The following is a 13,066-nucleotide window of genomic DNA, read 5'->3' as shown; positions in this document are numbered from 1 at the left end:
TAAAAGGAACACAATACTATTGCTGTTACAAATAAGCTTCATTATACCCTTTCACAAAAAAGACATACATACGAACATGAAAGTCATTAACTCATTTATTGAATGAATAGTATATGCAATACCAATAAAAGGAAGCTAGTGCTACAAACTACAATTTTGAAAATAAAGCCAATATAACAGGAACAAAATATACATAACAAGAGAGGAATGTTTGATTTTGACCCCTAATGCATTCCTTATCTTTACAATTAACCTAAATGTCTGTTAGAACAAAACTGTATGCCTTGGTCTAACTTGAACGCTTTAAAAAAAAGCAACATTCTGGAAGAACACTTTTCTTTTGCTTTGAGATATTTAAGATTCACACATTTGTTCAAGTACATAGATTCTGATTCAACAGTAGATCTATATAGCTTGTTATTCTCTTAACATCTTGAGTAGCATGTACTCCTGAGCAAGTACTATCTGAAATTCTAAAATTGCTGACTTTTGAAATAAAATGTATCAGTTGTGGGTTTTTAATAAATTGAGATGAAAGTAAAATTCACTTCCCCCCCTCACCCCAGGAACAAAGAGTTCTTATTAAAGTATAGAAACTCAAGTCTATCTTTCTACTCTAAAGAACATTTCTTACTAACATTTCTGGTAAGGCAATAAATGCCCCAGAATAATCTTCAATATACGCTTGCAAAGATTACACTGTTTAATATCAATAACAAAAACAAAACAAAAATAGGAAAAAAAGGAAAAAAGAAAAGTTGCTTTAAAATTTCAAGCTAAAATATGCATAAAACACAGTCATGGCAGTATTTTTTGAAATGATGTAAATGTCATATACTTATCAAATAATGTCATGCTTATTAAAACTACAGTTAAGGACTTAAGAGATGAACAGTAAATACACTGCTGAGGTCCATTTTTCTAAATATTCATACCACAATGTACTACCCAGAAGATGATGATGCTACTTGGGAACATAAGTACTGTACAATTTTTACATTGTAAGGCACTTTTACTCAGCATGTGACAAATATGGATAGAAAATAAAAATATCGGAGGTTTACAATCAAAGTTGAGTTTTTCATGTGACTTCAATTTACATTTCAACTTTTAATGAAAGACTATTTAGCCAATCACACCACAGTGAGAAAAATAGGTAGCCAGCCACTTACCTAGCCAACCAAAAGGTAAAGTGCTATTCTGGTTGCTAGTGGCAGAGAAAGGGTTGAACAAACTCATACAAAATCATACACTGGATTACATAACAAATCCATCAACTAACAGCTATAGTATTTGAAGTTCACTACATGATTATTGACTGGCCATTATTACCCCTGGCACCTTCCATTTTTCCTAAAAACATCATTACAGTAGTTGTCCAAAAATGAAGGTGCTCTATTGTTTCATGGGTAAATCGATGGCATACAATGTAAAAAGGATCTAGACACAGTGATTCAAAGATTTAAAATAATGAGTTTCAAGCTGCTGTAAGGAAATAAAGTACAGATCCTTTGGGAAAAGTCACATAGCTTGGTAAACAAACATCTTGATCTGTCGTTGCACTTCAAGTCATGGTGAATTTTGTAAATTCATCACATACACATAAAAAAATCCAATGGCATATTTAGAGCAAGAAGAGCAAAACATATAGGGAGAGCAACCCACTACTAAAGCTAGTTTCTTTCTAAAAATAATAAAAAATGGTTAAAATAAAGCAATCATGGAGTCCCTTGATTTAAGTAAATGTGTGAATACACACTTGACAAATGTGTCTTTAAGGGACTATCAGTTAAAAAAAAATCAGTCATTAAGCACAGTGTAATTTTCCACCTGTTATATCTTAAAAATGGTTTCCCATAAGATACAAAATATCTTGATGCACAGTCATGTTAACATGATTTTTTTGTTTGCTAATTTGCTTTAATGTGGTAGGTTAACTAATCATTCAGAAATCCCTACCCTTGATAATGAGGTGTTATGGTAATATTAGGCAGATCACAACTAAAGTTTTTGGTTTTGACATAAAGAAATATATAAATGTGCTTCAGAAGATAAATGGAAGAAAGTATCACTAGCTAGAAATGCCAGTGTGAAAATCCTTTCTAAAAGGCTGGATTCTTAGGCTTTGAGAAACAATCCTGATGATCCATAAAACAACGCCGAGCCCTACTAGAGGAAAAGCAGGGCACAAAAGCCAATTTAATAGATAAGCAAAGCACTGAATGAAAACATTAAAAAAATATTAAATAAAGTTTCTAACATAGTGGTCACAAAATTAAAAAATAAATACTGTTTAATGCAAAGACTGTTTTTTACTCTTAGAGCACATGAGACCTCCTTACATACTTTGGGCCAGTATATGAAGTGTTCCACACAACACGGCACTTGAAAGGAACGGGTTTCAGACATGGTAGCTAAAGTCCTTAGTGAGTGGTAACCCTTTAAATCTTAAAGAGGTTTAATTTGCTGTTGCCAAATGTTAGTTTAAACTTGAAAGGATCCAATAATTTTGCTAGAAGCTCTTTGTATAACATGAAAAAAGAAGAGGTTTACTGTGAAGAGGATTTTGGCATAAGCACTGGAGCTCATAGCTTATAATCACCAGTTGCTTGAGTCCATGCTGGTCAGTGAGAACAACTTTACAGGAACCAAATGAAATGCTTTAGCACACTTCTTGGAAGAAATATTTAGCAGTTGCTGTCAAAGCCAAAAGAAAAAGAAAGTTCTCTTCATTTCTAGCCTTCATTACTTGAGTGTGAAAAAAAATTCACAAATTCCCATGTGTTGCGACCAGAGGTGTGTTTGCACTGTAAAGTGAAATTTGCTTATGCTTTCCCTTGAGTATGAATCCACTAAACAAACTCAGACACTCTAAACAGAACTTTGTTCAGTACAGAAATATAGCTTACTTCATTGCAATATCTGCTTTAACTGTTGACACTATACACAGGGTTAATAGTGTTTCAATTGCTTCCCAGAAACTGCAAACTACAGCTATGTAATATCAACATGTCAAACTCTGCCATCTAGTGAGGAAGGCTCATAAAACAAACAAGACGTTTTTAGGCAGTTCAATGAAGGATCTAAGAGTTGGGCAGCAAAAAGTTACAAACCCTTTTTGATTTTAGAAAACAGTGAAAAGAGAATAGTAGTTATGGATGTCATATTCATTCCCAGTTTTCTAACTCTGTCCCATGAACCTGTTTAAAAGATGATAAAAAAATGTAAAATATGATGCTTGAGGGGAACACAATAAATATAATGTTATTGAGGAGGGAGGATATTTTACTGACTTGACATTACAATTACATTTATTGATAAAGTAGATAGCTTGTTTTTACTGTTACAAAATCTGCTAGTTTAAAAAACTATGCAAGCTCACACAATCCTCAGCATTCTAGTGACATGCTCAACTAAACATAATAGCATTAAAAAAATCATACCGCACACCATTACTTCAACATGTTTTTATCAATGTGTATTGTATTCTGACAACAGATCCGATATAATTAACTTTCATACCTAGTTTCCATTAAGTTGTTGCTGAGTTAGTCGTTGCTGATCAATTTCTAATCTTCCCCGGCTTTTACTCTCTCGTTCCTCATCTTCTTCATCTCTTTCATCATTTCCACTATGATTTTTACAATATAGTCTACAATGATGAAGGATAAAAAAATCTCAAATTGTTTTGCTTCTGTTCATGATATATATTTATGTCATTAGTGGATGAGGTTGGTGCCCATTTAAAATATGAGTTTCCTCATTCACCCTTAAAAACACTTCACAATTAGTTACATACAGGTCCATTTCTATCTAAAAGATAGGAAAGTACTCTATTAATGAGATATTAAAAGTTCATCTGAAATAAAACCTTTGGTTTAGGATAAAAGCTATCAAATAAACCCAAATATAAAGCAATTTATCATTTTCCCCAATGAAATTAAAACCAAAGTTTTTGATATAAAATAATATTGCATGTCAACTGTAATTAAAAATAAAATTTTAAAAGTTTTAAGGCTAAAGAAATAAAAACAAAGTTTTGGCCAACTTGAAAATATCAATTTTAAGGTATAGAGATGAACACTCAAATTCTGTAATGTTTCATATTCATTATTTAAAAGCACATTCCAGGAAATTATATATAACTAGAAGCCTGGAGCATGAATTCATGCATGGGTGGGGTCTGGCCGGCCCGCCTTGATGGAGGCTGATTGGGGCCGGCCAGGGAGAGGGGCTGCGGGCAGTTGGCCGGCCAACACATCACTAATGGGGGTAGGGGGCCTGCCAGAGGGGAGGGGCCGTGGGCGGTTGGCCAGCCGGGATGAGGGGCTGTGGGAGGTTGTGGAGGGGGGGGCAATTGGGGCCCCCATTGGGCTGGTTGGCCGCCGGAGTGTACATCATAGCGATTGGTCATTTGGTCGCTTGGCTTTTATATATATAGATTACTTTCTGTTCAAGATCTCATGTGACAATTTTATTCAAACTCTTCAAATGCCTTTTCATTATTAGTGTCCTAGTCTTCATTAGAATAACTTTATGGATCACCTGACAGTTTTCCAGGAACTACATTTGGCTATGTCTCTTTTAATCTAGATTGGTTCCTCTAAAAAATTTCCCCTATGATACTCTTTTGAGAAGAGTTAGATTAGATACCTTGTCAGCTATACCACACTCTGGATTTGTCTAATCGTGGTACTGTTATTTGGTTCTCCCTCACACCATATTTCCTATAAACTAGAAATAAAGCCCAAGGGCTTGGTTAGCTTTAGGTTCAACTTTTTGTATGCAATCCTGCATACTTCAGGAGGCATGTAATTTCAGAATGTTCCATTTTAGTGATGCTGTTTGATCATTTGGTTAAGGTGGTGGTGACAGCCAGAGTGATCCATTGTAAAGATAGGTTTTCCCCTTTAAAATTAGTAAATAATCTCTGAAGTGATACTTTGACATCATGTAGTTCCAACAATCTTTTATTTGGACTCAGAAGATACAGTATAACTAAAATTCTTTGTGTTTTTTTTATGAAAATGGCAATGCAGGTGATTTTGGACCAGGATTTAGGCCACTTTAATGTATATGTACCAATATATTTTTTTTATAGCTAACCAACCCTACTATAATCAAAGAATGGGCTGATCTGAGCTCAGTTTTAGGTAAATTACAATCATGTGCTGCATAACAATGTTTAAGTCTATGACAGGCCACATATAGGAAGGTGCTCCCATAAGATTATAATGTAGCTGAAAAATTCCTATTACCTAGTGACATCATAGCCACCATAACATCATAATGCAACACATTCTTCACATTTGTGGTGATACTGGTGTAAATAAACTTACTGTGCCGCCAGCTGTATAAAAATATAGCACATAATTATGTACAGTACTTAACAATTGATAATAATAAAGGACTTCTACTGGTTTTTGTATTTACTATACTATACTTTTTATTGTTAATTTAGACTATACTCTTTCCACTTATTAAAAGAAAGTTTGCTGTAAAATAGTAAGTTGTATTACGCAGGCAACTGCCTCATCATACATCTCACGTTTACAGTGTCTCTTGATTGCATCATTTTCTCTTGTATTGTTTTGTAGAGTAACATGCTGTACAGGCTTGTAGCCTAGGAGCAATAGGCCATACCATATAACCCAGGTGTGTAGTAGACTATACCATCTAGGTTTGTATAAGTGCAGTCCATGATTTTTGTACAAGATGAAATTGCCTAGCCACCCGTTTCTCAGAACATATCCATGTCCTTAGGTGGCAGATGACTGTATACAGGATGAGAAGACAGAATAATTCTTAAAAAATGTTCAGTGGATGCCCCCTTGTGGTCAGAAATGGATAAAAGATGATCATATAGGAATTCATCAGCCACAAATGATCTAGAACTGAGTTTAACATGAGAAGTTTCTAACATGTGCATAGAATAAAAGATAGGCATGGGGTTGTGGGGGAACAACAATAACAACTGACTTCTGACCTAGTTTTGTTCATTACTCCTTTATTCTCAAAATTTTTCCAAAGAACTATGGAGAATTTGTACTCTTCAAACACTGCACATTGGGAATCATGAGTTCAAATACCAAGAGTGAGATTCCTACATATTACAGCTATGAAGTATCTTCCCCAAAATATAACCTGAATACAATTAAACCTCTGAACCAACTTACAGTTTATGGGAAATATGGACGGGTAGAGAAATGAGGCAATAGCCTCATTAAAAAAGCAAATAGAGCCCAATTGGCCATGGCTCAATGGCTGAGCGTTGACCTACGAACTAGGAGGTCACAGGTTGATTCCTGGTCAGGGCACATGCCCGGGTTCGATCCCCAGTGTGGGGTGTGCAGGAGGCAGCCAATCAATGATATTCCCTCTTCACTGATGTTTCTTTCTCTCCCTCTCTCTCCCCCTTCCTCTCTGAAATCAATAAAAAAATATTTTTTTAAAAAAGCAAATAGAAAAATCTAGAATGTAAGACTTTTAGAGGACAACTTATTGAGGTTCTTCAACAAGTAGGGGCAAAAGTTGACATGGAGCAGAGATTTCTCTAAATTAAGAGAGACTTAAGTGACACATCCATCAAATGCAATGTATGTATTGAGATTTGAGCAAAGCAAATCTAAGAAGATACTTTTAAGACAATTGGAGAAATGTGATCTGAATATGAGATGATGCGAAGAACTTATTTTAAAAAGTGTGACAATGGCATAGTGATTAAGTAAGGAACACCCATATTTTAAAGAGATGCATACTGAAGTATGTAGGGATAAAATAACGAAATCTGGGATTCTGCTTTAATATACCCCAGATCAGTGGTCGCTAACCTTTTGGACTTCACGGACCACCAGTGGTCTGCAGACCACCGGTGGTGACTGCTGCCCCAGATAATATGCTTTAATCTGGGTATATTAAATCATAGATGAAACAACTATAACAATAACTTAGTACTCCTGAGATAGGGAGTTGATGTAGGATCCTATTTTTGTATACTTTCAAAATTTTTATAATAGAGTTTTATCTAAAAGGATAAGCCCTTTGTTATTAGAACAAATTTTAATCTTTTTATGGGATTATTTTTCACTCAAGTACTATTTCCCATGGGCCCATTACATGTCCTTCACCAATCTAGACATCAAGGCCACAGCTGTCGATTGGACAAACAAGATCACTGCTGTCACAGAACTTACTTTTTTATGGTGGGAGACTGAAATTTAAAAAATACATATTTAAATAGTTTAAAAATATAATAAAGATAATAAAATAGGATTAAAAACAATCATTATATATGAGGGGAAGCATGGGACTTGGTTGGAAGTCTGTAAGGAGGATTCTTCGAAAGGTCAGAGGCCTCTAGGGGAACCTTGCCGAAGGTGGCAGACCCTGCCTTGACTTTTCCAAACAAGTCTGAGCCTGTGGGTGCTTTACTGGAATCTTTATGTTTAGACTCCAGACATCCTTGCTTAAAGGACACTGCAGATGCATGTGTTTTCTCAACAATATTTACCCTGCTGATAGCATTTAGAAGTTAATTTTAGTTCAAGCTGTTGCTACAGTAAAAGCCTACAGTAAAGGTGAACGTGGCTGTCTGGTTCCTTTAGCCAGGCAGTCCCTTAGCCCTCTCTTTCACAGAAACGTGTGTCAGAGTAATCATTCATCCAATCATTTATCCGTAGCTCAGGGTCTGCTGGTCAGCCCTGGCAACTATATAATCTTCCTTTGCCCTTTAAATATAAATATATTCAGGATCCAGAAAAGGCTGGTAAAACAAGCCACACAGAATGAAGCCACTTCATTCAGAAATATTCCTCCTTGTATTTCCTATTTGTCTATGCTTCTTTCCCTAAAGTACTGTATATATATATGGACTATCATTTGAACTCAATGGTCTCTATGATAAAATAATCTGGAATCCACATAAGTAGATTTTAGAAACAAATTTAAATGTAAAAAAAAAATAAAAAGAGCCATTCAAATCATCATGGATCCCAGTGCAAATATTTTTGTTTAGAGATGGTCACTGCAACATGGTTTTCTAAGAGTTAAAAAGTAAAAACTACCCAAATGTCTAAGAAAGGAGTTGATTAAACAATCTGATATACCCATGCAACGGAATATCATGCAACCATTAAAATGATGATGTCAAACTAATGTCACAGAAAAAATGTCTTGGGGATAGTAAGTGGAAAACAGATTATAAAACAGTATAATAAAATCTTGCCAAAACTGGTTTGGCTCAGTGGACAGAGCGTCGGCCTGCGGACTGAAAGGTCCCAGGTTCGATTCCGGTCAAGGGCATGTACCTGGGTTGCGGGCACATCCCCAGTAGGAGATGTGCAGGAGGCAGCTGATCGATGTTTCGCTCTCATCGATGTTTCTAACTCTCTATCTCTCTCCCTTCCTCTCTGTAAAAAATCAATAAAATATATTTTAAAAAAAATAAAAAAATAAAATAAAATCTTGTTTTTATAAATATGCACACATTTATGATCACACAAATGTCAGAGTAAAGTATTCCAAGATTTAAAATTGTTATTTCTAGTGACAGAATTAAAGTTGACATTAAGTGTTTTTCCTTATCTATTTTTTTCCAAAATAAAAACAGGTAACTCTTATAATAACAAATACCTAAATAAAATTAAAATATAAAAATTCTCCATATATCAAATTTTAGATGTTTAAGATGGGTTTGTTATTTTAAAATATTAATGGCTACTTTAAATAATGATGTATTACTCATAAAACTATCCAAATACCACAGTATAAAAGAGACTATAAAATTGCCTCTTCACGTCCATCCCTCTGCAATGAATGAGAGGTAACAACTGTTTACTAAATAAACAGAACATTTTTCTATGTAAATGAAAATATACACATATATTGTACACATCTACAACTTATCCCGCCCTTACTCTATCACAGAAATACCTCTTTACAACTCTATACATGGAGCTACTTCATTCCTTAATTGCGGCATAGTATTCCACTAAATGCATGAACTAAAATTTATTAAGTCTCCTGATGAACATTCCGGTTTATTTTATTTTGCTATTGAGGGTAAAAGATTAACAAAAATCTTTTCCCTTTCTGAATGAGAATTTAACCTTTGGTTAACTCTCTGGCTCTGTTCCACTGGCAACTTTGAAAAATGGGTGTGTCAACTATTTCACTAAGCTATGTTACCCTCAAATTGGTAGACTCTATCTTCATTGGGAGAATTATAAATATTCTGATAAGAAGCCATCTTTGGTCCTCTTTATGATATAACCTGAAAATTACCTATCCCTATATAACTTATAAGAGGCACTGGCTATGATGGGGTATGAGGCTTTTAAGCCAAGGTGGTGGATCCCATGACCACTCCATGTGGATCAGGTCTTATTAGTCCTGAGCTATACTGCTATTCTGACTACTGCAAGGACTCCCACGGAAGTGGAATATTTGATGTTACCCTCCTGGCCTGCTACAGTTCCTGTCTTGAGTAGACTGATGCCACCTATGGTAACCTGGTCAGTCCTTAGTATAGTTGATTCTAAAATGCCCTAGTGCAGTGGTCGGCAAACTCATTAGTCAACAAAGCCAAATATCAACAGGACAACAACTGAAATTTCTTTTGAGAGCCAAATTTTTTAAACTTAAACTATATAGGTAGGTAAATTGTTATTAACCTAATTAGGGTACTCCTAAGGCTTAGGAAGAGTCACACTCAAGGGGCCATAGAGCCACATGTGGCTCGTGAGCCGCAGTTTGCCGACCACGGCCCTAGTGGATATGGCAGCAATCATTAATAATAATACAATGACACTCTTGCACATATATCTTTGTACTATATTATCTGCTCACTTCCCTGAGATAAATCCCTATAAATAGACTAGCAGCAAATGCATTATTTCAAGGTTTGGTCTCCAATAATAAACTGCTCTCCTAAAAAGTTGTACCAATTTACATTCTACCTGAACATCCCTTGAGAATGCCTGTGTCTCTAGAACCTAGCTAACAGTAGCTAATATGAATCCTACTAATCTTTGCCCATCTGATAGGCAAAAATTGCTAAGATCTTATCTTAATTTGCATTTCCTTAATTACTAATAAGGTTGAACAGTTTTTCACATGCTTATAACCAACCCATGGCTATTTCTTTTACATTTCTAACTAGATTTTATTGCAATTGTTTTTAAAAATTCACCTCATATGCATTAACCTTACTGAGCAATTAAGTTTAATAAATTCAGAGTTGATTCCTTTGGATTTTCTTGGTAGACAATGGTATCAAAAACACCAACAGCTTTTTCCCTTCACAATATTTATTATACATTTTTCTTCCTATTCTTGTTACACTGGTTTAACACTCCAGAAGAACACTAAAAACAATGCTGGTAGTTGGCACCTTGTCTTGTTCTTGATTTGAATGAAAGTATGTTAGTATAGTGGTTTTCAATTAGAGATGAACATGAGAATCACCTGGGGAGTCACAAAAATACATAGTTTGGGTCTCTGCCTACTGAATTTAAATCTCTGAGGGTGGGGTCCAGGCAAAGAACATTTCTAAAGAAGGCCCTATCCACCCCCAGGTGATTCTGAGGCTCAGCCATGAATAAGGACCATTGTCCCTTTAACACTAAATAAGCTATTTGCTGTTTTTTTCTCATAAACATTCTAATAAGACTCCTAGCTTATCAAGAGCACTCTTGTTAAGTTTAAAATTCATGGATATTAAATGGTATCAAATGTTCTTTCACTATCCACCAGGAGGTGATAGGATTATTCTTTATTAATTATAATGGACCACATTAATATACTGCCTAATTTTGAACAGTCTTTAAATTGTTAGAAAACAGCACTTGATTTTATAATATTTTGTTTAGGATTTTGGTGTATATATATATTTATAAAATGGTCTATTGTTTTTGTTTTGTTTTAAATGTTATTTTTTGTCAATTTTGGTGCCACAATTATGCAAGTTTCACAAAATGAACCAAGAGATTTTCCATCTTTCGCTTTGTGCTGGGTGGACCTCTTTAAATAACACTGGAATTATTTGTTCCTTAAAGGCTTTATAAAACTCACTTGAAAATCATCTGTGCCTTTATTATTAAAGAAGGTTTTGCAAATTTTATAATACAGCATTAGCACCTCATGCAGAAACTCAAATGACACGGTGATTGTTTATGTAAATTGTTTTGTACACAAAAGAGTAAACCTTGAGTCACTGGTTCATTGCATACTGAGAATATGAGAGTAAGGAAGTGCTTTATAATTTGCACAGGCAAATAAAAAATTCAGGGATCCCTACCAACTTATTCTCCATTCAATTAAATACATGGAACCATTATAGATGCACATTGATAACACTAGCCCAATGCAGCACATGGAAGACTTATAAAAAAGAGGGTAGCTTATAATCTCAAACCGTCAAAGTTTACTCTTTCATCATTCTTCTCTGAGTATCTTTTGACTTGTATCTTCATAACCCTATCCTATTCTAAGCTCCCAACAATTGTCACCTAGACCCTCAGCAGTAGCCTCCTAACTCACCTCCCCATTTGTACTCTTGCTTCTGCCTACAACACTTTCCCAACACCCCCACATTCATTTTCACCCTTCGTATCTCAGTTCAAGCACTATGTCCTTAAGGAAATTCCTAAACACTCTCCCACTATGGACTAGGTTAGGTCCTCCTTGTTATGTGTTCTCACAGGGCTTGGTAATGTATCCTTTATAGTACTTATGTAGTTTGTAATGGTGTACTCAGCTATGTGGCCAAAGAATTAATATGTCTCTCTCACTAGACTGTAAGCTTCATGAAGGCACAATCCATGTCTGTTTTGATCATTATTGTATGCTCAAATCCTGGTACAATGCCTGGCACATAGTAAGCATAATAAATACAAGTTGAATGAATGCTAATTCAGGGATGCGTAGTTAGAGGAAAATGCTATTTGCAGTACTCATTTCTTATACAGAATCCTCAGTATTCTATACTTTGCTAAATACCACCTAAAAATAGTGATTAAGTAAACTAATGCCATCTATTTAAGGGCAGTTACTTACTGACAATGGAAAATGGACAATTGTTCTCTTACTTGTAAATTCCTCGTGACATATTTTCAATGTATTTAGCTTTGTCTTGTACTCCACAGTGGTAATGGTAAGTCTTAACACAGGCTTTTATTTCACATCCAATAGTAGCACCGGGCTGACTGCAAAGTGTACATTTCTGTTTAAGGGAAGAGAAAGAATAATCATAAGCAGTATTTCAAACTCTATGCAATCTCATTTTTTTCTATTTTAGCCATATTTCAGCCAAACATTCCAGCTTACAAAGAAAACAGCCAATTTTCTATTAAAAAGTAATGCACTGAACTTATATAGCAATATATCAAATAATGCAGCAATTTCAACCATACTTTGATATACTTTCTAATATTAAGTCATCCCCTGTTAGAGATATGACATATAGACATAAATTAGACACTTCTTAATACTGCCAAACACAAAAAGAATGGTATTCTATATTTTAGTGGTCGGCTTCTTTTCTTCCCTGAGATCAGTTCCTTTCCTATTATGGAATGAGAAGATAAGGAAGCAATTCCCCCAGAGAGGGATTGCTACCAAGTAGGCAAAAGGGCAGAGGGACACTGAAAGAGCTGAAGTATTTTCAAGACCTCGATCTGGCCTAGATCAGAATTGCCTTAAGAATGTTAGAGATTAAAAGGTGACTGATGACAAAAGGATGTCATAGTCAAAGAAATTTGAGAAATGTTAGTTTTAAACAGATTGTTCCATGGAAGGACTTCTCACAATGTTTTCTCCAGGAAGGAGGGTACAGTAAACAGTTCCCAAGTTTACTGAACTCCAGATACTCTTATTTTTGGAGGGCTGAGGGAGCATCTTGATGGGCTAATTTCCTTTGGAGCACACTTGGGGAAATGCTAGGTTATTGCTTGCCTTAACATTCAATAGTGCAGAGGTAAATAAGTTGGTCAAAAGAACTGAATTATTATCCCTATTTGGACTTTAGCTATATGACACAACAACATTGCTCTGTATGATATGATGAAAT

General features: G+C 35.1%; 1 protein-coding gene across 1 annotated transcript in view; it reads right to left on the bottom strand.

The window, feature by feature from the left end:
• Window positions 1-1,909: 1,909 nt before the first annotated feature.
• PHF6 (PHD finger protein 6) overlaps window positions 1,910-13,066 on the bottom strand; it is a 58,187-nt gene continuing 47,030 nt past the window's right edge. The window contains exons 9-11 of the mRNA XM_081115148.1: window positions 12,087-12,220; window positions 3,523-3,652; window positions 1,910-3,200 (exon numbers count right to left, since the gene is read on the bottom strand). Coding sequence (XP_080971274.1) covers window positions 3,523-3,652; window positions 12,087-12,220 — 264 coding nt within the window. The 3' untranslated portion in view covers window positions 1,910-3,200. The remainder of the gene's footprint in view (window positions 3,201-3,522; window positions 3,653-12,086; window positions 12,221-13,066) is intronic.

Source organism: Myotis nattereri (genome assembly GCF_964212035.1).
Source record: "Myotis nattereri genome assembly, chromosome: X".
Taxonomy (NCBI): Eukaryota; Metazoa; Chordata; class Mammalia; order Chiroptera; family Vespertilionidae; genus Myotis; species Myotis nattereri.
This window is presented reverse-complemented; position numbering and strand designations above follow the sequence as displayed.